The sequence below is a fragment of the Glycine max genome, chromosome 8, assembly GCF_000004515.6.
Source record: "Glycine max cultivar Williams 82 chromosome 8, Glycine_max_v4.0, whole genome shotgun sequence".
Taxonomy (NCBI): Eukaryota; Viridiplantae; Streptophyta; class Magnoliopsida; order Fabales; family Fabaceae; genus Glycine; species Glycine max.
The window spans coordinates 41,544,372-41,568,489 of NC_038244.2; the positions used below are offsets into that span (position 1 = coordinate 41,544,372).

The 24,118-nt window shown below is 33.0% G+C and overlaps 1 protein-coding gene and 1 pseudogene across 1 annotated transcript; one reads left to right on the forward strand and one right to left on the reverse strand.

Moving 5' to 3' along the window:
• Positions 1-3,863: 3,863 nt before the first annotated feature.
• LOC102668534 (uncharacterized) lies at positions 3,864-12,001 on the forward strand (annotated as a pseudogene).
• A 2,715-nt stretch (positions 12,002-14,716) lies between these two features.
• LOC102664151 (uncharacterized) lies at positions 14,717-16,426 on the reverse strand. The gene has a single exon (XM_006586501.1). It carries the CDS (start codon positions 16,424-16,426, stop codon positions 14,717-14,719), a length of 1,710 nt encoding a protein of 569 aa, XP_006586564.1.
• Positions 16,427-24,118: the final 7,692 nt, after the last annotated feature.

Here is a 24,118-nt window from a genome sequence, read left to right on the forward strand (position 1 = left end):
ATTATTATTTTTTGTTTAATTCTGAGTGTGTTTTATTAATTCTATGGTTTGAATTTTGAGTAGGGAGAGAAAACTCTGCTGTGCGTGATGATGGGAAGAGTTTTGAAGTGGGATCTCAGAAAGGCGACTATGAGGTGTGCTCTTTTTTACATAGCTGCTATTGTTTGTTGTGTGATTATGAGTTTTTGCGTTTTGTTTGTTCTTTTTGGATTTTGAAATTTTCTGTTTGTGCTGAGTGTTGGGGCATTTTGTTCCTGTATGTGATTTTTATGGAACTATGTATGCAATTTTATAGTTGAAGTGAAATGAGAACAGGATGAAAGGAGCAAGTAAGAGTAGTTTGCCAACATTCTCGGAACAATTTTAGATTCTCAAAACTATGAAATTAGCACTCGGAGCTGGCTTTTTTAGATTCTGTCCTATATTGTAAAGGGGGTTTGAGAGGAAACTAAGCCCAAGGATTCATTTTGTTTCAACTGGGTCCTAACTTGTTGTTTTCAATTGTTTTTGAGAGGATTTAATATGGATAATGGGATTGTGGATGCCACAGAGCAGTGACCTGGATGGAATCTCTAGTTTTAGTTTGAAGTGAAGTGGGATTTAACATTGATGTCAGTATAGTTATGTTTATTGTAGGCAGTGGCAGCTCTAAATTGTGCAATAGCCTGAGATGCTTTGACTTAGTTCATATGGTGGTCGCAGTTAGTGTTTCAGACTGCCACTCACCATGGCAATCTGGCAAGCCTTGGTGTTACATTGTGTATTTCTACCACGAGACTCTACAGCAAGGTGTCTTGTAGTTAACCTGACTGTACTGAGAAGCAGCGTGTGTGGAAATGGTGGCCACAAAATATTGACTTCTATCTTGTTACAGTTTCAATCATTTTCTAAATGAAATAATGAGTTAGCACTTTTGAGTTTTGAAGTTTTAAACCTTTAGTCATGTCTAATTGTATCAAGTGAGATTTGAATCAAGTGTTTATAGGGTACTGCTATGCGTACCCACACTCAGGCCTAGCAATTTCACATTCTTCCAATTTTGTCCTTTCCTAATCAACTCATACGGATCAATTGATCCGTATAAGGCCCAACTTAAAAGTTTTTTTTTTAATTATTTTTGAAAAATATTTGTGACGAATTAATTTAAAATTAACCGCATCCAGCGAAATTGCGGGTACACTCAACAATTTCGCATTCTTTCAATTTTGTTCTTTCTTAATCAACTCATACGAATCAAGATGGTTCGTATAAGGCCCACGGATCATCTTCATATAGATGAAGATGATCCGTATAAGGCCCAACTCAAAAGTTTTTTTTTTTTAATTTTTTTTGAAAAATATTTGTGACGAATTAATTTAAAATTAATGGTCTAACCAAGAATCAAACTTGTGACTTTCAGATTATTAACACAACGCCCTAACCAACTAAGTTAATAAACCAATTATATTATAAAATAAATAATGTTGCTATACGTAACACTAAAATTTTTAATGTATATTTAATGCGCAGGTATATTTAAATAATAAATTTTGTGACAATTAATTTTGATATAACTCATACGAATTATTTAATCAGTATATTTTTTTATAAATAAAAAATATTTACTACTACAAAATTTAATATATATTAAATTTTGTAATAGTAATTTTTTTTAATGCGCAAATGAGTAATTTAACATATTAGTAATTAAATAATAAAACTTTAAGGAATTAAAAAAAAAAACCAAAAAACCAATACGGATGAACTTCATCCATACAAACCATACGAATCAACTTGATTTGTATGCTCATCCGTATAAACCATACGGATCAAGTTCATCCATATGATTTATACGGATAAACTTCATACTTATGGATCAACTTCATCCGTATAATTCATATGGATCAATTTGATCCATATGTGAAAAATGTGCTTACGGATCACCAGTTAGAAAAAGCAACTTAAAAAGAAACAACAAGTCAGGGACATTTTGGGCATTAAAAAAAATGCTGGATGCACCTAGCAACACCCGTGTTTACAATATGGAATGAAAGGAACTACATTTTGGTCTCACACCCTCAATCTTGCTGTTCTTCTATGTTGTTATTACTATTCTTCTGTGCCTTTTCTACTTTTTGAGGATATCTTTTCAACAAAACAAATGAATTTATTCAATGACAAATTAGAGAACATTGTTGAGTTTATGTCTGCTGGCTCATTCTCTGGTCCATGCCCCTGATTACATTTGTGATGAAGCTAGCAATTTTCAGATGACAGTGATGTCACAATATCATTATGTTAGTTCCATGATATATTCCTGATATGTCTTGTATGAACCATATATCTAGTTATCCCCTTCATATAATTGCCAATATATGAAGTTTCAGGCACATAAATATTTGTAATATCAGCAACTAGATAATCTAAGATGACCAATGTGGCAATGCCTTGCTGGTGGAAAAATAATAGTCTTGATAGAATGTTTCTGTTAATTTGTTTTTGAATTCTTACAAGTTAAATTCTGTTTATCACGAGTGAATATCTTTTCATTATTATACAAGATTATAAAAAAAAAACACTTTTTGAAGTTTTAAGTCACTTTTGTGTTTTATTAAGTTGTTGATTCGTACTTTAGATGGGTGCATATTTACTTATACTTTGTAAAATTTGTTTATATAATCAGATCATCTTTTCTGCAGGCCAAGTTTCTCAAAGCTGGTGATACCTTGGCAAGGAACCCCCTTGAGAAAGCCCACCCTGATGGTCAACCTTTCAATCCCTCAACTCCTGTAAAATGTTGTGAGGAAGGGGGGAAGAGAATTGATTCCTTAGAGCAAACACCAAGCAGGTTATTCGTCTCCTTTGTATTGAATCTTTTTCATGCTGATATTGAGTAATAGTGAATGTAAGCAAGTAACATTTTAGTCAATGTCATATAGGAAGTGGATATTCTGTTCCTTACTCTAAGAACAATGGGAAATAGCTGCAGCTCATTACCATTAAAAATTTGTTTGTTAAAAAGGGTCACTCTCAAAACATGATGAAACTGATTCTCATTTCTGCCCTTTTGTATTTTTTAATGGGAATGTTGTATTATGGGTATGAAGAAGTAACATTTTAGTCAATTTCGTAGGAGGTGGATATTCTGTTCCTTACTCTTAGAACAGTGGGAAGGCCACTTTATTAACAGGGTCTGCAGGTCATTATGATTGAAAAGTCTAAGAAAATATGTTCTTTAATAAGCGTTGCTATAAAAAATGATGAAATCGATTCTCAGTTTTTCTCTAAGATTTCTTTTAATGAAAATTTTCTATGGGATTTTCACTGATTGTACACATGTATTGTGGTCATACTTAGTCCATTTCTGAAAATTACATATTGGTTTGCAGCTGTATCTCCAATGTGCTAAGTACTCAATGTGACACTCTTGATTCTACGGAAGGAATTAGGACAGGGAGTCTTCACAGTTTGGATAAGAATGACAAGACTACAGCTTCTGTTTCACCTTGGCCATCAACCACACACACGAGGAGGAACAAGTCTGTATGTTTTGCATGTGACAGTGATTTATCGTCCTGTGACTCATCTGATTATGGTGGGCGACATATGAAAAAAACAGATTCAGCAAATAATGAGAGTACATATAAACCATCGCCTAATCCTACCCCGATGAAGCTATCTGACGAGATGCAAACTCCTGGAACTGCTTACCCTTCAGCAAAAGACTTGCCAAATGGTGCCTCGAGTTAAGTCCCAGTTTGTGTATCCAATTTACAACCCTGGTCATCATTTCTCTCAGAAGAAATTTGAAGAGAGTGAATCAGTTGAGCAGTCTCAAGTTACAACTTCAACTCCCGAAAAAGGGTTAAAGAAAATGTCTTGTGAAAATGAATGCAAGGTGGAGGAAAGCTAGTCTTAACTTCCTGGTTGAAGCCTGCAGCTGTCATTCTGGAGGAGAGAAACAAGAGAATGCAGACCAGTTATAATCAGGTCCGCAAAACACCTGCTGATAGGCCTATCATTGGGATGGTTGCAGCTCACTGGATTGAGGATGAGGATTCTCAAGCTCCTCCTCCAAAGTGGTGGGATGGTAACGGCATACCAAATTCTACCAATAAGTATAAAAAAGTATGACTTGTATATAATCATTATTTCCTACTTGAAAGAGGTTTGAATCTATATATTGCATTTGCATCTAATTTTTGCTGATTTTTTTCAGGATCAGAAAGTAAATTGGCATGCAACATCATTTGAAGAGAGGTTGGAGAAGGCATTATCTGAGGAGACTGTCATCTCTCAAAGGTATGCATTCTTGTTTAAGCATTCCTTTTTGCTTGAACTATGTTCACTTGTAAAAAAAAGGCGATAAAGAAAAAGTTAGCGTGTCATGCTTGTTTTCTCAAAATATCCTACTCTGAATGATAAGTCCCTCTTTTTGTATCATTGAGTTACTGAGTTTAGCATGAGGGTAATGGTAATGGGGACAAATGATAACTATCATTGGTCACGGAATACTCATTCATAAGAGAAATAATTTATAGGAAAATGCTTATTAGTACGAAATTTTTTCATGATATTTGCACGTTCGTAATTTCTAAGAGTTTATCTGATGCTTTTAAATTTTTTATTTAGTATTGATTTATATTTAAAAAAGGAGAGTGATCCACATAATCATTCATTCAGTTGGGGCAAATATAATTCGTACCAAATAGCAATGTTGAGGAATGAGGAGAGTCTGTAACAACCCAGCTGGAAAAACATGATCAACTTTAGCTTGTTGACATATGACACATTCCCTCACAAATTTACTAATATCACTTCTCATACCATTCCAATAAAATTGAGCACCAATTCTAGTTGTTGTTCTATTAACTTCAGAATGTCCACCAATCTTAGAACTGTGAAATTCCTCCATGATTTGATTAAGCAACCCAACATCATGAGGTAACACAATTTTGCCTTTAAAGAACAATAGGCCATTCTGAATACTATATTCAGAAGATGGATTCTGACCTTGCAAACAGCTTTGATAAATTTTGGATAATTGAGAATCAGTTTGAGTCAAATCCATCACTTTATTAATCCATGAATGTATAGGAGTAGATACAGCCACCATGAAACTCCTAGATAAAGCATCAGTATGTATATTTTCTTTCCCTGGTTTATACTGAATTGTAAAGTCAAACCCTAAGAACTTAGGAAGCCATTGCTGTTGTTCAGGAGTGTGCAACTTCTGTCTAACAATTCTTTGAGGCTTTTCTGATCTGTTTTAATTATGAACTTATGACCCACAAGATAATGTCTGAATTTTGCCAAAGCCTGAGTAATATCATAAAATTCTCGAATATAAGCAGACTGCTTCTGCATCCTTAAGGACAATTTCTTAGAGAAATAAGCAATTGGATGCTTATTTTGGCTAAGGACAACACCAATTCCACTTCCTGAGGCATCAGTCTCCAATACAAAAATTTCGTTAAAATTAGGAATAGTCAATCCAGGAGCAGATGTCATGGCAATTTTGAGTTGTTGAAATGCTTCTGATGCAGCCACACTCCTTTTAAAAGAATCCTTTTTCAACAAATCAGTTAAAGGGGCTGCAATGCCATAAGACTTAACAAGCCTCCTATAAAAATCGGTGAGTCCTAAAAATGCTCTCAACTGTTTGAGATTACTAGGCTCAAGCCACTTTTGAATAGCTTCCAATTTAGTTCCCTTCATAGCTACTCCTGAACCAAATAGTGTATGTCCTAAGTAATCAATATGTTGAACTCCAAAACAATATTTAGAAAACCGTGCACACAATTGATGTTGTTTCAAGATACTTAAAACCACTTCTAAATGGTATAAATGATGTTTCCAATTAGCACTATACACCAGCATATCATCAAAGAAAACCAGTACAAATTTTCTTAATATTCCAACAAAAATGTCATTCATAAGGCTCTGAAAAGTAGTAGGAGCATTGGTTAAGCCAAATGGCATAACCAACCACTCATAGTGGCCATGATGAGTCCTAAATGCTGTCTTATGTTTGTCATCCGGATTTAACAAAATTTGGTGATAACCAGACCTTAGATCCAATTTAGAAAAGAAGGAAGCTCCAAAAAGCTCATCAATCAACTCATCCACAGTAGGAATAGGGAAGTTGTCCTTGATAGTAATTGCATTAAGAGCCCTATAATCAGTACACACCCTCCATGAACCATCTTTCTTTTTTACCAATATAATGGGAGAAGAAAAAGGAGTCTTGCTAGGTTGTATGATATCTTCATCTAACATTCCTGACACCAATCTCTCAATTTCTTCCTTTTGACTATGAGGGTATCTGTAAGGCTTAACCTTAACAGGTTGTTAACCACTCAATAAAGGAATAGAGTGATCATGGGATCTTTGTGGAGGTAAGCTGCTAGGAGTATCAAAAACCACACTGTAAGTGTGCAATAGTAAGGCTAATTCAGGCTCCATTGTAACTGGTAAATCAAGCATAGACTTAGGAACAACATCTGGTTCCATCAATTGCAGACTATAAACTTCAGCAATGGAATTAGTGGCCACTATTCTTCTTATACAATGTAATTGAGCTTGCTTAGGTACCAATTGACAATCTCCTTGTAAGGTAGTAAATTTACCCTTCCACAAAAACTTCAATTGCAGAGCATCATAATCAGCATTGTGAGAGTTAATAGTCTTCAACCAACTAGCTCGTAAAATGAGATCAGCACCAAAAATAGGAAGCAAAAATACTGGTAACTGAAAGGTATTGCCTTGAGCCTGTACCTAATATTGCTTAACCAATCCTTCAACATACATATAATTACCTTTACCAACCATTACTCTAATTTGAGTAGCTGGTTCCACAGGTAATTTCAAAAACTTGGCCACCCTTGGCTGCAAAACATTATCAGAACTGCCACCATCAATCAACACAGTCACTGGTAAATTTTCAATAAAAGCTATAAACCTGATAGTGCCAACTCCCCTACCACCTTTCAAAGCATTGAAGGACAAATGATGATCTTCATATTCTTCTATTTCATCTTCTTGAGTACCTTGAGGTACAATTGTACTCATAGGATCTTCCTTATCATCTTCCATTTGCAACAACAGAAATTGTCTATTAGGACATTTATGATTAAAAGAGAATTTCTCACCGCAAAAATAACACAATCCTTTTTCCCTTCTCAACTGCTATTCAATAGGAGTAATCCTTTTTACACTCGAGGACCGAATTGGAGGGCCTGGTGGAGTAGGTAAAAGCGGAGGTAAACTAGATTTAATTTGTGTTTTTGGTTGAGCATTAATAGAGACTGGGATAGAAGAAATTTGGGAATATTTGTGACTATAGGAATTTCGAAATGGCTTAGAAACATGACCATATTTTTCTTCAAAAATTTTAGCTAAAGCAACTGCACGCAATAAGGTAGGAGGGCACATAGCAACAACATCTCTTCTAATATCAGGATTTCAACCACTAATGAAACAATTAAGGAGAGCCTCATTACTTAATCCCAAAAATCTATTAGCTAGAGACATAAACTTGAGGTAATAATCTGATATCGAACCTATTTGTTGAAGCTTAAAGAGCTCAGTCATTGGACAATTAAAAGGTGAAGGACCGAATTGAGACTCTAGAGCACGAGTCAACTCAGACCAAGTAGACACCAGAGATAATTTCTACGACATCTGGAACCATGCCACTACATCCTTATCAAAATGCATCGTCGCAATATCCACTCTAGACGCATAAGGAGTATTATGATAAGTGAAAAATTTCTCCAGCTTGAAGATCCACTCCATCACCGGCGTCGTTCCATCGAAGTGAGGAAATCCAAGTGAGATCTCCTTAACAGGCAAAGAAGCATTAATCGGTTGCACCATCGGGGAGCCATTGTTCGGAGAACTTCCAGGAGGTTGAGAAGCATTCTGCAATAACAGATTCATCACTAACTGAATTTATCCATAGAATTCTAAATTTGAAGCATCTTATCATTTTGCTCTTGGTAACACATATCCATTGTTTGACCGAGACGACGAATATCATCCGAATGTGTACGAATTTTCGTTTGCAAATCCTTCAAACGTGTGTTCTCAGCCGTGGAAGCACAATGAAAGCACCAATGGAACAATTCAATTATGCAGCAACAGTTTATTACAATGAACAGAGAACGAAAATCGACGATAAGCTACAAAAACAGCGAGGCAACGAAGTAGAGGAATAACGATGATCGCGACACACTCCTCGATCGTATACCGACAATAGAATCACCTGAGAGAAAGGGATAAGGTGAGAGAAAGGAATAACAGGGAGAAGAAACAAGCTCTTAACAAAGAAGAAGAAGAGAACAGAGGAAGGGAATCACCTCAGAATAATCCTACAACATGTAATCCTCCCGTGACACCCTCTACCCCGACATATATATAAATAAATAAAATATATAAAAGTATTGGTAAACAAATTCACGTGGGTAAAATGTTTGCATTTAATTCACTATTATCAATTAAAACTTATTAAAAACATATCCTTCTCAAAATAAGATTGTCAAAATTTACAAAAACATTTTCTTAAATCAGTGAGGTAAAGTAAAATAGACTAACACCATGCAATTAATATAAAAACTTATGCCCAAATGTCACATCCTATCAGAGCATTGTGTCTTGACGTTCTTCAGCACAAGGTTCCTTAAAGCAATTCACCTAGTCATTTGCTCTCCCGAACAAAAAAGTTCAAGATCATCACAGGATCCAAACACGAATAACACATAGGGAGTGAGTTATCACATTCAACAAGATAACATGTAGGTATAAATATCATATAAACAAAATAAAATTTACTTAAACAAAGCTCATGTCATTTCACCATTTTGTCGCCCAACATCACATCACATCACAACACATTTCATTCACTTTCACAACATTCACGTACTCAAGGATCGAAACACAATATCATCAAGTCAATCAATATCGATCAATACACAAGCGTTATGCAACATATACACTAAGACTCAATCCTATATGCAATGTGGTACCATGTCAGTGAAAAACCACGTCGGGCGCCTAGGAGTACATGACAAGACAAACCACACACTAGCAAGTCAAGTCACTCTAACTAGGTAAAATCATAGGCAGATCAATCAGGGTCACACTGTTTTGCGAGAATGCTCCAACCATGCAGGATTGACACATGCTTAAAGGAGTACTCAAACTGGGTGACCCCCAAAGCCTACACTCCGAAGAGTCCGTCAAGGCCTCTCCCTCCTGATTTAGGTCCAACCCATAAAATATTTTAGCACTCAGACTCTATCTATGAACTGTACAAAACACACGACTCCTCAATTATTCTCAAAATAGTTTTAACTCGTCGCCCTTTAAGGGCCTTAGCATTAACTCGCCGCCCTTAAAGGAACTTAGCATTAACTCGTCTCCCTTAAAGGGTCTTATAGTCGTGTGACTGTACAATTCATAATTCATAACTCAATGCACACAACATCTCAATCACGTGTATACTTATTTTATCACATACACTCGATCTCAATCATAATGATATAATCTCAATTTAACACGTTATCACACTTCATGAATCATATGCATTTTACCTATGAACTATGCAATACACACAACTGCTCAATTATTTTCAAAATCATTTCAACTCGTCGGATTCCCACAGTGGATCTCATCACAATATTCATCATCCTTAAAGAGTCTTACAATTGTATGATTGCACAGTTCATAGTTCACAACACATATCTCATCTCAATACACATGTATTTCATCATTCATCACATGTTCAATTTATCACATGCTTACAATTTAAATCTTCGTTTCATAATCTCAACATAACAATTTATATAAAAGGTTTATCACAACATGGGAAGTAAAACCCCTCAAATAGTTTCTCACAATTATATCAAAATCAATTAATCAAAATCATGGATCAAAACACAAAAACATCAAGAGCACTCAAGTTTATCAATCAATTCTCATCAGAACATCAATTGGTATGTAGAACACAACAATATTGTATTTATAATCATAAAGGAAAAAATTGTAATTCAGTAAACATCTCAAAATAAACTCTAATTTAATCTTCTAAAGATCACTACACATATTCATTCTAACTCCAATTACGATAAACTCATCTCTTACCTCTAAGCGGGCTCATGTATGTTCCGGTAGTGATAGTGACATCTCTAGCAATTTCCTGAGATTCTTCGAGTTTTTCCTCTGATTGCTCTGATAGGGTTCCCAAACGTTAGAGATAATGAGAAGGGATTGAAACCTCCATTTATAATGTCTTCGTGCAATTCTGTTTTCTCTCTCCATGAATATTATCTCGCAAATCCCAATAGTGAAGTTGTGCGGAATTGTATTGTGAATCACATATCAAAATTTCACGGCAATCCAACGGTTAACGAATCCAGGATCATAGTTTTACCGAGACAGTTTTGGGTTTTTACGGGAAAAGAAAAGGCTACGATGCGAAGTGTGTTTCTCTCAGCTTCGAAATGATTTAAAAATTTTTAACGGTGAGAATGCTAGAAATTGAGTTGCAAACCTGGTTCTTAAATTTTACGACGATCCAACGATGAATGAGTCCGAGATCGTTATTTTTCTGAGACAGGTCTAGTAGTCTGGAGAAAAAAAGAGTTTTGGGAGGAGAAGGGGAAAAAACGAAAATGAAAAAAAGATGAGGCATCGTCAATGTGAAAAATGACCTAACATGTCTCTACTTATACTCATATACTTACAACTTATTATTTACTCTATTTATTTATTTTTATTATTTTATTAAAGGAAATTCTATTTTATTCTCTATCAAATGAATATCCTTTTTATTTTCTCTCAAACCATTATTTTAATAAAGTTATTTTTTCTTATTCATTTAATTACAAAAACCTCATCATTTTTTTAAAACTTTATTTATTTATAAATAATAATTCTTTTTAAATTAATCTACGAAAAATGGGATGTTACACCTTCACCCTTGGATTCTCCCTTCTCAACCTTGTGCTATGCCTGCCTCCCTCACTTTGCGGATCGTGAGCCACGTGTCCCTTTCTTCTAACAGAATTTCGTGCCAAATCTCCTTCCTTCTTTATGCACATTACAGCATGCAACATCATTTTGAAGAGAGGTTGGAGAAGGTATTATCTGAAGAGACTGTCATCTCTCAAGGAATGCAATCTTGTTTAAGCATTGCTTTTTGCTTGAACTATGTTCACTTGTAAAAAAAAAGGCGATAAAGAAAAAGTTAGCGTGTCATGCTTGCTTTCTCAAAGTATCCTACTCTGAATGATAAGTACCTCTTTTTGTATCATTGAGTTACTGAGTTTAGCTTGAGGGTAATGGTAATGGGGACAAAAGATAACTATCATTGGTCACGGAATACTCATTCGTAAGAGAAATAATTTATAGGAAAATGCTTATTAGTACGAAATTTTTTTCATGATATCTGCACGTCCATAATTTCTAAGAAGAGTTTATCTGATGCTTTTAAATTTTTTATTTAGTATTTATTTATATTTAAAAAAGGAGAGTGATCCACGTAATCATTCATTCAGTTGGTGCAAATATAATTCGTACCAAATAGCATTGTTGTAATTTATAATATCCTTCCAATTTGTTATTTGTTTTGATTCACAGGAAGGATACATGTCAATTCCTTTTGATGAGAACGAAGAAAGTGATACTGCTCTATCTCAGCTGCAATCTTCTCATCCACAGTCTGTGGTGTCATTCTGATGTCTATTGTCCCTCTTTGCTCTTTTGTCTGGTTAAAGAGATAGTGTGGCATTTCTCGAAATTAAGTCTGAATCCTCCTCGTTCAAAATGCTGATTGGTTGGAACAAACAGTGGTTTATTCGAATTTTGTGGTAATATAGAACTATCAAGCTGTGTCACACGGCTTGTATTGTATATAAATTATGGGAATTATTGCGTAAAATAATGGGTATTGGGACTTGGGAGTTTAGTAATGTGTTTTTTTTTCTCGTTAAAAATTGAAGTAGTTCAATTTTGAGATTCACATGAACTTATTTTTTTGGATAAGAGCTTTTGGATCCTGAATGCATATACTTAGATCATGTTATCTTTCATGATAAATGTTAAAAATTTAAATAGACTTGAATAGTTTGTATATATAAACAAAGGAGAAAAATTAATGAAAAGGATAACCTAATAATACAAAATTAACGAGAATGATTAATTAACAATGTAAATGGTCATTTCCAATATTATAAAAATGGTTCTTATTAAATATTTTGTTTGTATCGGAGTTTTAGAAGGTGATACATGAAACATTAGCTTAGCATGACATGTCATTGAGCCTAATGTAGAGAAGTTTCATAGAAATAAAAAAATTATTGTATTGCTGCTAAATGTATTGGACGATGAATGACGAATAATTCATATACAATAAATTGCAATGTTAACTGCAATTGAGTAGTTGCAAATGAAATCATTTTCTAATTGAAATGCTACATCGCATTGTGGGTTTTAGTTGTAGACAAAATAACATGTTCTTGTAAAAAACGATTCCTAGCTTAGCAAAATAGCAGGGACTGACATGATGCTGGTTGAGGCATTTGCTGTAGCACAACATTCTTTTTGCTTAATATGTAAAGATTAAAGAAATGTAGTAAAATGCAAAGGTTCATGGGCATGCTAAATAAAGAGGTTTCATTTGATTAGTAAGGGTAGTTATGGTGAGAGTGCAATAGACAGTGGACAATATGGGATCCAAGTGTGATTGATTTTGTCTGATGTTTGTAGATCCACTAGTTGGTTGTGCTTGTGTTCTGTCATAGGGAAAAATAAAGAGGTCTATTGTGGTGGAAAATGTAGTGTGGGAGCATGATTTTGTAATGTGCTCTTCCTTATGTGTTTGGTTATGTTGGATGTGTAGGCAAGTAGGGGAAAGTAACTCAAAACACATGCTTAGGTGTGTCATGAATGAGTCAATGTATTTCCTACTTGGTGTATCCTTAAGCTTCTTCCCTTGATATTGGTCCATATTAATTTTGTGCCTTCAACTTATTCTGCAGAGTCTTGGGTGATAATGGGTGAGTTTGTTTAAGCTTATCTTTTTTTTTAAAGCTTGTTTTAATAAAATAAGCAGTTTTATATTTTTCTGATGTGTTTGTTTAAATTGTTTCTGTTAAAAAAAAAACAGTTTTCTGTTCCCTCTCTGCTTATTCAATAAGTGCTTATTTTAAAATGACTTATTTTAAGTTTTAAACAACTGTTCCAATAAGATATTATGCAGAAAAATAGTTTCAAGGGGTTGAATTACTTGGGAAAACAGTAAAAAAAAAGAGAGGGCTTTTGTGAAACATTGGCTAGACTAGATGTTAAAGGACAGAACATTGATCCACCAACCTAGAAATTAGGCATTCACAGTTTGTTTGCTGCAACATCTGGTATCATCCTGGATCTTAAAGTGATTCAAGAGTGCAAAAGAAAAGTTAGGATAAGTTGTTGTACAATGGACAATAATGGCTGAGGAAAATTCTTCAATCTTGCTGATATTAGCCTCCTTCCATATCTTGATTATATTGTGAACATGGCAAAAGAGAAAGTGATAGACACCAGTATCATCTATGAACGTCTTAGAAAGGAATAGACATCGGTAAATTCTAAGGGACTTTAGTGAAATACAATTGTTTTCCTTTGTGCAATACTGTGTGGTGTTGAATTTGGAGTTATATCATCGTGTGTTGTAGAAGAATAATAATACTTGTCAAAAAAACAAAATCAAAATAATTTTTATCTTCTTTCTTCCTATTTTGCATTAATTAGATTAAGCTTCATTAAAAAGTTTACCCAATTTTTATATGCAAAATAACTGTTTTTCTGTTGTGTTACTAAAGAAAATTGACTCATGATTTGATTTTCTCTTGTAGAAATCTCAACTTGGGTTTAACTCTAGAAGTTCTTTGATAATCTACACTTAAATAGTATCTAAAATAATTTAGTTAGGGGATCTATATTTGGTTTAGATAATTTGAAAGGTAAATCATACCAATTTGATAAAAAAAAAAAATTGATGTATGCCGATAAAGGTGATGAAATTGTGTTATTATTGACTCCGTTAAAATTTTATTTAAAATACAGGGATAATACAAATTCAATCCTTACAAGTTTATAGAAACTGAACATTTGTTTCGTGGATTGCACAATAATTTGATGGCGGTATTATTTGGTTCACTTATTAAGGTTAATGATATTGATTTTATTTTTATTTTTTGAGAAAAAGGTTAATGATACAAGTTGAGGATAAGTGAGAGACGATAGAAGATGACATAATTTATAGCAACTAACCGAGATCATCAATACAATTTTGTAAACAACATTACTCTTCAGATAACAAGTGTATCGGACAATTTTATTTTTACATAATATAAAGGAGGTTTAAATATAATTTTGATTTTTGCAAGTCTTTTTTTAAATTTTACTCTATATCAGTTTGTATTTTTTTTAAGTGTGAATTTATGGAATTATAAATGAAAAATTTGAATCGATTAAAATTAAAAAAATATAAATTGACAAGAACTAAAAATAAAAAAAAATTACATTAATCCAAATTAAAAAAAAAACATCACCTTAAAGAGACTAAAATTATAAAAAAAAAATTACCAGAACCAAAAATAGAAAAAACGTCAACATACACTAATAATATATTAAAAAAAACAAAAAAAATTATATATGGAGCATTTAATGCTAGACTTATTGTAACCTCTGTTCAATTAATGCTCCATTCAAGGTATGGCTGGTTTAAGATTTGTTTTATTTCTACGTACCTTAGAGAAGGAAACAACTTTCTCAAATGTTCCAAGTCAACATCCAAATCCTTTAGGTACTTGAGATACACCATCTCCACACCCCAATCATTATTTTCACCATGATCCAAACTTTTGAGTTTTCCTCCTGTTATATGTAGCTCTCTCAATGAACAAGATAGTTTGCTAGGCTTCAACCATTCTGGAATATTTTGGCCAGGAAAGCCTTCAAGATGCAACTTTTTCAAACTTGAAGGCACACTTATCTGAATATCAATGTACCTTGTGTCAAATACACCCCATGATATTTTTAGATGCTCAAGTTCTGACAACTTTTTCAAGCTTTCAAACTCGCCTTCTTGGATCACAGCCCCACTTCCTATACGTATGCTGAGTCGCACTAGTCTTTTCAAATTTGCAGCAATATCAGATATTCTGCAGGGAGTCTTGCTAGAACTACCTAATACAAATCCCTTCAGTACCTTAAGCCTAGTCAGGTTCTGAATCCCCTTTGGCATTCTGTCCAACAAGTAGCACTCAGACAAATTCAAATACCAGAGACTTTGCAATGATGAAATATCACTAGGTAGCGTTTCTAGATTGTGACAGGCCTTGAGATCTAGAATTCCTAGGCTCTCAATTTTTACGATGGAAGGTGGAAGCTCGAATATTCTTGATATCCCTCGAAGGCTAAGACAGAGCAAATCCTCGTGACCACTCAACTCCTTGAGGAATTCTTCACTGTCCACTTCAATATGATGTTTTGGTGAATCTTGCATGAAACGACCCAGTTGAAGCACCCACAAATCCTTCATTTTGGCCATCCATCCGGGTCCAAAATTAAGATAACTTGCACCAAAATTATAAACAGCACGGAACGATTTAAAACCAAAACCATCACTTATTTTAATTTTACGTTGGTCAAGTACTAAACGTTGATACCCAATATCACTGGCACGAGATGAAGATGAGGTCTTTATTTGTGAATAATAACCACAAATCGGCACTTCCTCATTTTGAAACAATGGACTTAGTGACTTGTGACGGAGCAACGGATTAATTTTAAATTTACTCGCAATGGGAGACTTGCCATTACCATGGGGTACAATTACTTTACTTTTCAAAATAGAATCAACCCAAACTGAATTCCAACGATAATCACCATACTGAGAGAACCAGAGAGCGATTTCCCTTCTCTTGAAAACAGCATTTTCAGGAAACTGCAAGAGAGATGAGAAGATACGTTTGAATTCAGGACCAAGGCTGTTATAACAGTCCTTAATCCTTTGCAAGTCCTCCTCCTGATGAAGTTGTGGAGTGGAAGAAGGGAGTGGTGTGACATGATGATGAGATGAGGCAGCAGCTTGAGCATGATGAGATGATTGTCCAGATGAGGCAGCAGCTGGCAGCAACTTTAGAGTTGAATTCCATATTTTCTGGCAAAAGTGTCCCTCCTCTTCCCTCAACTTAGCTATGTTTTTGTTGCGAATATAGCCATCCACAACCGCTAACGTGTCAAGGAGTTCTTCTTCATTCTCCTTCACCTTCAAAAACACCTCCTTTATCTTGTTCAACTCAGACTTCAAATCATTCAATTTCCCTTCTTTTTCTACTCTCTCCAGATCCTTCAACACTCTATCCACTGCTTTAAAGCGATTTGTTCGAATAGACATTTTCTTTTTTGCTTCAGGGACAGACTTTATGCTGGCAGATGAAAGACTTTATGATTTTGTGTGATTTTATGGAAAACAGATGAAAGAAACAATATATTTTTACTATAAGATTGAGGGACACAATGGTGAGTGATTTTGTGACTTGATGCAGAACTGAAGAAAAGACCGCAATATATATAGTTTTTTAAAATTATAAATTATGACATCAAAGTTACACTCATGGGATCAAATGACAAAATTGATGTAACTTGGTTTTCACTCAATAGAATTCGTTCAGAAACTTAAAACAGTATTTGCGTGGGAAAATGATGAAAGAAAAGTATCTTTCTTTTTGTTTTCCTCTGACAAGAAATTATTCCAATAGACAAAGACATGCAAAGAATACCAAAGACATGTTGCACGTCATTCTTTCTTCCCATAAAAAACTGCCCCTTTAGTCTATCCTTTGTTTCACAAATGGAATTATTCCAACATACTAAGAATATGACAAGCAAAGAGAACCCAAATACCCAATAATAATTTTGACATCATTATTTTTTCATCGACACAATGGAGGATGATTGTGTGATTTTATGGAAAACAGATGAAAGAAACAATATATTTTTACTATAAGATTGAGGGACACAATGGTGAGTGATTTTGTGACTTGATGCGGAACTCAAGAAAGAAGACCTCAATATATATAGTTTTTAAAAATTATAAATTATGGCATCAAGTGACAAAAGTTTAACGTCATTCTTTTCTTAACTTGGAATTTGATGTATTTAACTTGGTATTCACTCAATAGAATTTGTTTAGAAGAAACTTAAACTCGAAATAAAATTAAATATGAAATTGTCTATGGTAAAAAACATATAAAATTAATGCATAACAAGACAATATTGTTTCATGTATTTTTTTTAAAACTCCAGCATAGAAAATAGAAGATTTGTGTAGAAAATAAAGAATTTATTAAATTGAAACGACAGAAACCATGAAGGAAGACAATAATAAAGAACAGTCATTGCATGGGAAAATGATGAAAGAAAAGTATCTTTCTTTTTTGTTTTCCTTTGGCAAGAAAGTATTCCAATAGATAAAGACATGCAAAGAATACCAAAATCATGTTTCACGTCATTCTTTCTTCCCAGGAGAAAATTTCCACTGTAGTCTATCCTTTGTTTCTCAAATGGAATTATTCCAACAGACTATGACAAGCAAAGAGAACCCAAATACCCAATAACAAGTTTGGCATCGTTCTTTTTTCATTGAGAAATTGTCACAATAGCCCATCCTTTCTTACACAATGGGAGGGGGCCTGTTTGTAATTGGATAGGTTGGAGAGAGACAAATCAAAGTAAGAAGGACTGCATTTATGTGGATCGTGACAACATAAGTTACCTTGGCTCTTATAATATCTTATTGTTTATGTAAGTCATTTCCAGAAAATTTTATCTGCCCCTCCATGAGAATTGTGCCTCAAGGCATCTTACAAGGATAATCTGCCTCATGAGGAAAATCCATTTCTTGGCGGTGAAGTAAGAGAGAATATCATTTTTAATTGTTAATGCTGTAATTAATATCAATTTATTAAAGTGAATACTCTTGCAGCATTCCCTTTACATTTACACTATTTTCAGCACCAATTCCTTAGATTAGTTAGTACCAATCCCCTTGCATGTATATGAGGGTGCTTCCCTCCTACATAGCATTAATTTGAAATGAACCATGACGAACCTTAAATTGAACAAGCAGGGGATATTATACCTGTGTGAAGAAATGTCAACGTACAAGAATAAATTACTGAATTATAAATTTGCTTAAATATTGTCGAATGTATATCATGAATTGTTAGATTATACAGGGAACCGTTTTGTTATAATCTTCAATTCATTTTACTTACAGGTACTTTATTATGTTGCATTTATGCTAAAAGTGATAAAAGAAGAACTCGTTGAATGTAAAGGTTCATGGCACAAGGACATGCTATAGCCATAAGGTCTACCCAAAAGAATCACCGCAATGGCATGTTAACTAATTCTATTGGCAGAGCCCTCAATTAACTAGAAAAAGGTGATTTTTCCATAATTCATTTAGGAGAGTCGAGTCATTCATTTTCAGTAGGATTTTGATCGAAAACCAAACCAAACCAATTACCAAATAAGTTCAGCAAAAGTGCCCAGTAAAGTCAACATTCATGCTCATGTAAACTTTAGCTCACAACTACTTTCCAGCTTTGCTAAATGCTTTGCAAGTCATATGCAGAGGATTCAGGATGGCATTTATTGACGGAACATGACCGATATGAAATTATCTTATATAAAATGATTGTGCGCTATTTATTAATTAAGCATGAGAAGATAGAAAACTATTATTCCTATGACATGAAGGACCAAATGCCTCAGCCAAACCATATACTTCCAAGACTGCTAGTCACTTCAATAGACGATACCAATATATCAACATAATTGATATTCATTGAGTCTATTATACCAATGTTAAATTTTAACCTAAAATTAATTGATATTAATTAAAATAATTCAATAAATATATATAAATCGTATTCCGAGAAGTGAGACATAATATAAGATTTTCTAACAACCAAGATATGATTGATACAAGACAATACATGTCTTTCAAGTTTCAACATGATCCATACAATACAAGTTTAGCAAATAAAATATATGTTTTATATGCATAAATGTTATGCTTCTTTATTTATTTCAACATATACTTTAACAATAATCAATTCATTGTTTTAAAATATTTCTAATATCAACGAACTACATCGTATGCCTTTTTTAACAAACATGCACAACATGGGGTCAATATCTATTTCTTTAATTCAATGGAAGAACTTTTAGTGTGGTTTCCATTTAGTCATCAAGAAATGCAATTTAATTATATGTAATTCTTAGATAATTTCTGTACTTTTGAGTTTTTTTTTTTGTTATATGCTTTTTTTTATCCTACATATTTATAACAAGTAATTATTTTTTATTATTATGTTTCCTCCACTATTAAAAAATAAGATTTTAACATCAGTTATTAAGTACTTTCAATATTGGTTATTAATCGATATTGAAAGTAATAATGTTAACATCGATTTTATAAAACTGAAATTAGCATAAATCTCACAACATTGATTTTTTTAAAAATCGATATTGTATAATAAGAAATAACAAAAAAAGTAAAATTTGTACAAAACACTAGTTTTTATCAAAACCAATGTTAAGTTATACTTACAATATCAATTTTTATAAAAATTGATGTTAAGTTATACTTACAACATTAGTTTTTAGGGGGGGGGGGGAAATCGATGTTGATTTGTATTATCAACATCAGTTTTGAGTCAAAACCGATGTTGCATTATGCTAATCAACATCATTTTTTTAGTAAAAATCGATGTTGTTTTTCAACAACAACATCATCGATTTTGTTATAAACTGATGTTGGTAAGTAGAAGACAACATCAGTTTTTATTAAAATCGATGTTGAGTCAAAGTTAGCATCGATTTTTATAAAAATTGATATGTTTATTGGATTTTTTTAAATATGTTATCTATTTTTTTACTTAATTCAAATTAACTTGCAAATTGAAAATCAGAATCAATCCAAATAATTTTAGTCTATTTTCATATAGTTTTTAATAGAAATTCCATATAAATTGAATATTTACTATGAATTAAAAATAATATTTAAAGTTCATACACAAAATGAATTGTAAAAAATGTAAATTAACTAAACTACAATACTAAAATTACTTAAACAACAAATCTGTTAATAATTCATTTCAAATAGTTTTCTGGCCTATTGTGCAAGGAACAAAACTAGATGACAACATTGTCCTTAAGACATATGATTGTCATTTGCCTATATTGGAGAATAATAAGTTATTATAATACATACATTATTTAAATGTATTTGTTCAGTTTAACTTACCCATTCAAGTAGACTCCTAGATACACATCCCTCTTTGAATTCTACATCCCGTTCTTAATATAACTTTTTAATTCAAATTGTGATTTAACACTAGGTTAAGACAACACAAATTTAAAAAATTAAACCAACATATCAGTCACAATTCACAATAATTAGATAAGAGAAAACAGATCTAATGAGACTTTTAGCTCATTAATCTGAACATTAGAAGTTCATTCCCTATTGTGAGTTTAGCATAGTTAGTTTGACTAAATAATACTCAGAATATAAATAAAAAGTTTGTGCTGTCTCACCAAATATTTTATGAAAGAAAAATAAACAAGTTGATTTTCATTTTAGACAACCATAGAGTCAATAATCTTTTGAAGTCCCTAACCTAATTTTCTCAGGCAACATTTACATTCTTAACCCATTCTCTTTTTGTTAAAACATGGAAAACAAGAAGAAATCAAATTGGCCATATAATTTCATCATCTATTATTTCTATTCAGAGGTACAATTGAAAATTGAGAAAAAAGACCTTACAGAGGCCCAATCCAACTTGTTGCAACAAAGAATAATATAGTGATTCTTTACTTCAACACAAGAGCTTCTTAGGTACAGCAGAGAATAACAACACAAAAAATGTATAGTTCTATGAGATCAAAACGTTTAGACTTTTTCAAGTATGGAAGATGAATTCCACAAGAGATGTAAATGTACTCTGTCTTACTCTGTCCTTACGATTTCACTGGCTTTCTTAGAAGGTTCCCACTTCCTAGTGGGTTGGGGTCCAACATCCTTTGACCAGCACGTTTTGTTAGACTTTATGACAACTTATTATCCCTTTTCACTACTTGAACCAATATTATCAAACTCAAACGCTCATCAATCTAATTGGGCTATTGAGTCATTAAATCATAAGTCAATCAAGGAAATCAATAATTTACTCACATGATCTAGTCCACATTAAAAAAAGTTTAAATATATTTTTCCCCTACAATTTAGTGTTTTTATTTTACTTTTGTCCCTGCATTTTTTCTTCATTTTAATTATTGTAAAATGTGTTTGTTTTGTTTTTCGTCCATAAAATATTTTAGATAGAACTTTGAATGATAAAAAAAATCTTTGAAAAGTGAAAAAGAAAATTATTTAAAGCGTTTTAAGAACGGAAACAAAACAAAAAACATATTTGACAAGGATTAAAACGAAAAAAAATTACAAAGACAAAAATGAAAAAATGTTAAATTGTAAGGACGAAAAATATATTTAAGCAAAGAAAAAATCTATAAATTTATACACTTAAAGTTTAACAAAATTTAATATATTTAGAAGACAAGTTTTGAACTTGTTTAAAAATCATGAACAACATATTTGTTCAAAATTCAATATAATCTGACAGACACAGACATAATCTAGCTTATTTATTTATTAAAACTATCATTGTTTATTGACAAACATAATCTAATATATGAGTAGCAACTATAAAATTCAATGAAGTCAATATACTTTTACAATACCTATTTTATTTTGACAATACAATTTTTCATTCATCTCATTATTATTCTGATAAAGAATAATCATTTTTCAAACCAGTAAGTCAACCAAATGAGATAGAGTAAATATAAGTTTTACTCACAGATAACAAAAAAATCAAGGGAAAGAAGTCAAATTATAAGTGACAACAACTTTATCATCTCAAATCACAAAATGCAATTATACTTGGTAAAGAATTAAGCAAATCTATATAAAAAAAACACAATTATAAGGTATAAATTAAATTTTCTCAAATGAATAATGTTCTTCAACTGTAAAAATGTAAAAATAAAAATAAAAATTACATGACATGCCTGGTCAATTGGGTAAAGGCTGAGTTGCACCAAGTTAGATGTGTGCCAGATCCAAATGATTGGTGTAACGTTATACTTTTCGTAATTTTCTTGCAAGTGACTTAATTGCATTGCAAGAGAATCTAAATTTAATTGAGTGTACATTTATAATTAATTAATTAATTGTGAGGTGATGACACGTGGTGTTTGTATGTATGATTATGTTACATATGAAAAAAAAAACCTTGTTTTAGGTGTAAATAGAAGTTCTAGAATATTTGGAATGAGAAGGATGCGCCTTGGGTGATAGGGATGAGTTAAGTGAATTTAGGAAGTGATGGGGAATGAATAGAGAAAAGGAAAAGAGTCATACACTCACCTTTTGATTTAAGAAAAAAGAATCAAATAAGTGGCCTACTGTCAAGAAGTGAGTTGTAACATCCCAGTTTTTCGTAAATAAATTTAAAAAGTTTTTTAGTAAAAATAAATAAATAAATATAGAGCAAATAATAGGCTGAGTACCCTAGGTATAAATAGTTATGTTAAGTCAGCTGTCTCCTTTTTGGCCTCATTTTCGTTTTTCCCTTCTCTTCTCAAAACCCTTTCTTTTTTCACAGCCCACCAAACCTATCTCAGAAAAACGACGATCTCGAACCCGTTCACCGTTGGATCGTCGTGAAATTTGAGTATCATATTCGCAACCCAATTCCGAACATTCTCACCGTTGGGAATTTCAAAATCATATCTGAGCTTAGAGGAAAACCCTTCGTATTGTAGCATTTTAATTTCCCGCAAAAACCCAAAACTGTCTCGGTAAAACTATGATCCCGGTTTCGTTAGCCGTTGGATTTTCATAAAATTTGGATATGTTGTTCGAAATTCAATTCCTCACACTTCCACCGTTGGGATTTGCGAGATAATTTTTGTGGAGGGAGAAAAAGGAATCGCATGAAGACAGTACAAGTGGAGGTTTCAATCTCTTCTCCGTCTCTCTGACGTTTGGGAATTCTATCGGAGCAGTCGGAGGAATAATTGAAAGAATTTCAGGGAACCGCTAGAGATGTTGCTATCGCTGGCTGAAGACACGTGAGTTCGCTCAGAGGTAAGGGATGAGTTATTCACAGTTGGGGCTTAGTGAGAATATGTCTAGGGATCCTTAGAGGATTAAATTGGGGTTTTATTTTGAGATGTTTATTAAATTGCAATTTTTCCTTTATGATTATAAATAAAATATTGATGTCCTAATGAAAATTGCTTGATAAATTGTGCTCTTGATATTTGTATATTTCGACCTATGATTTTGATATAATTGTGTAATATTATTTAAGGGTTTTAGTCCTAATGTTGTGATAGTCTTTTATATAAATTGTTATATTGAAGATATGAAATGATGGTTCAAATTGTGAGTATGTGATGAATTGTAGAAGAACATGTTGCTTTGAGATTATAATATTGTTATTGAGATTGAGTATAAGTGTAAAGTTCAACATGTGTTAATTTGTGAGATACGTGTAAACATGTGATGGTGAATTGTGATACTATGAGATGTGAAATTGTGAATGAGTTCTACTTGTGGATAAGTGTGTAGTTAACACTTGATGTGAAATTACTTGTGTTGTAAGTTATGAATTGTACAATAACCCAACCAGCGTTATCTTGAGAAAAGCGTTGATGCCCAGTGTTAAAGAGAAAATGTAGGTTTCCTATTTAGGAACCAGTGTTAAATCGTAGCGCAATTGTGTTGAACGTGTTTAAAACATGAGTGTAAGATCGTGGGTATTGTATAATTCATGAGCAGTGTCTACATGTAAAAAAAAATTATTTTAGGGGTTGGACCTGAATCAGGAGGGAGAGACCCTGACGGACTCTTCGGAGTGTAGGCCTTGGGGGTCACCAGGTTTGAGTGCTCCTTTAAGCCTATGCTGATCTCATAAGGTTGGAGCATTCTCGCAAAACATCGTGA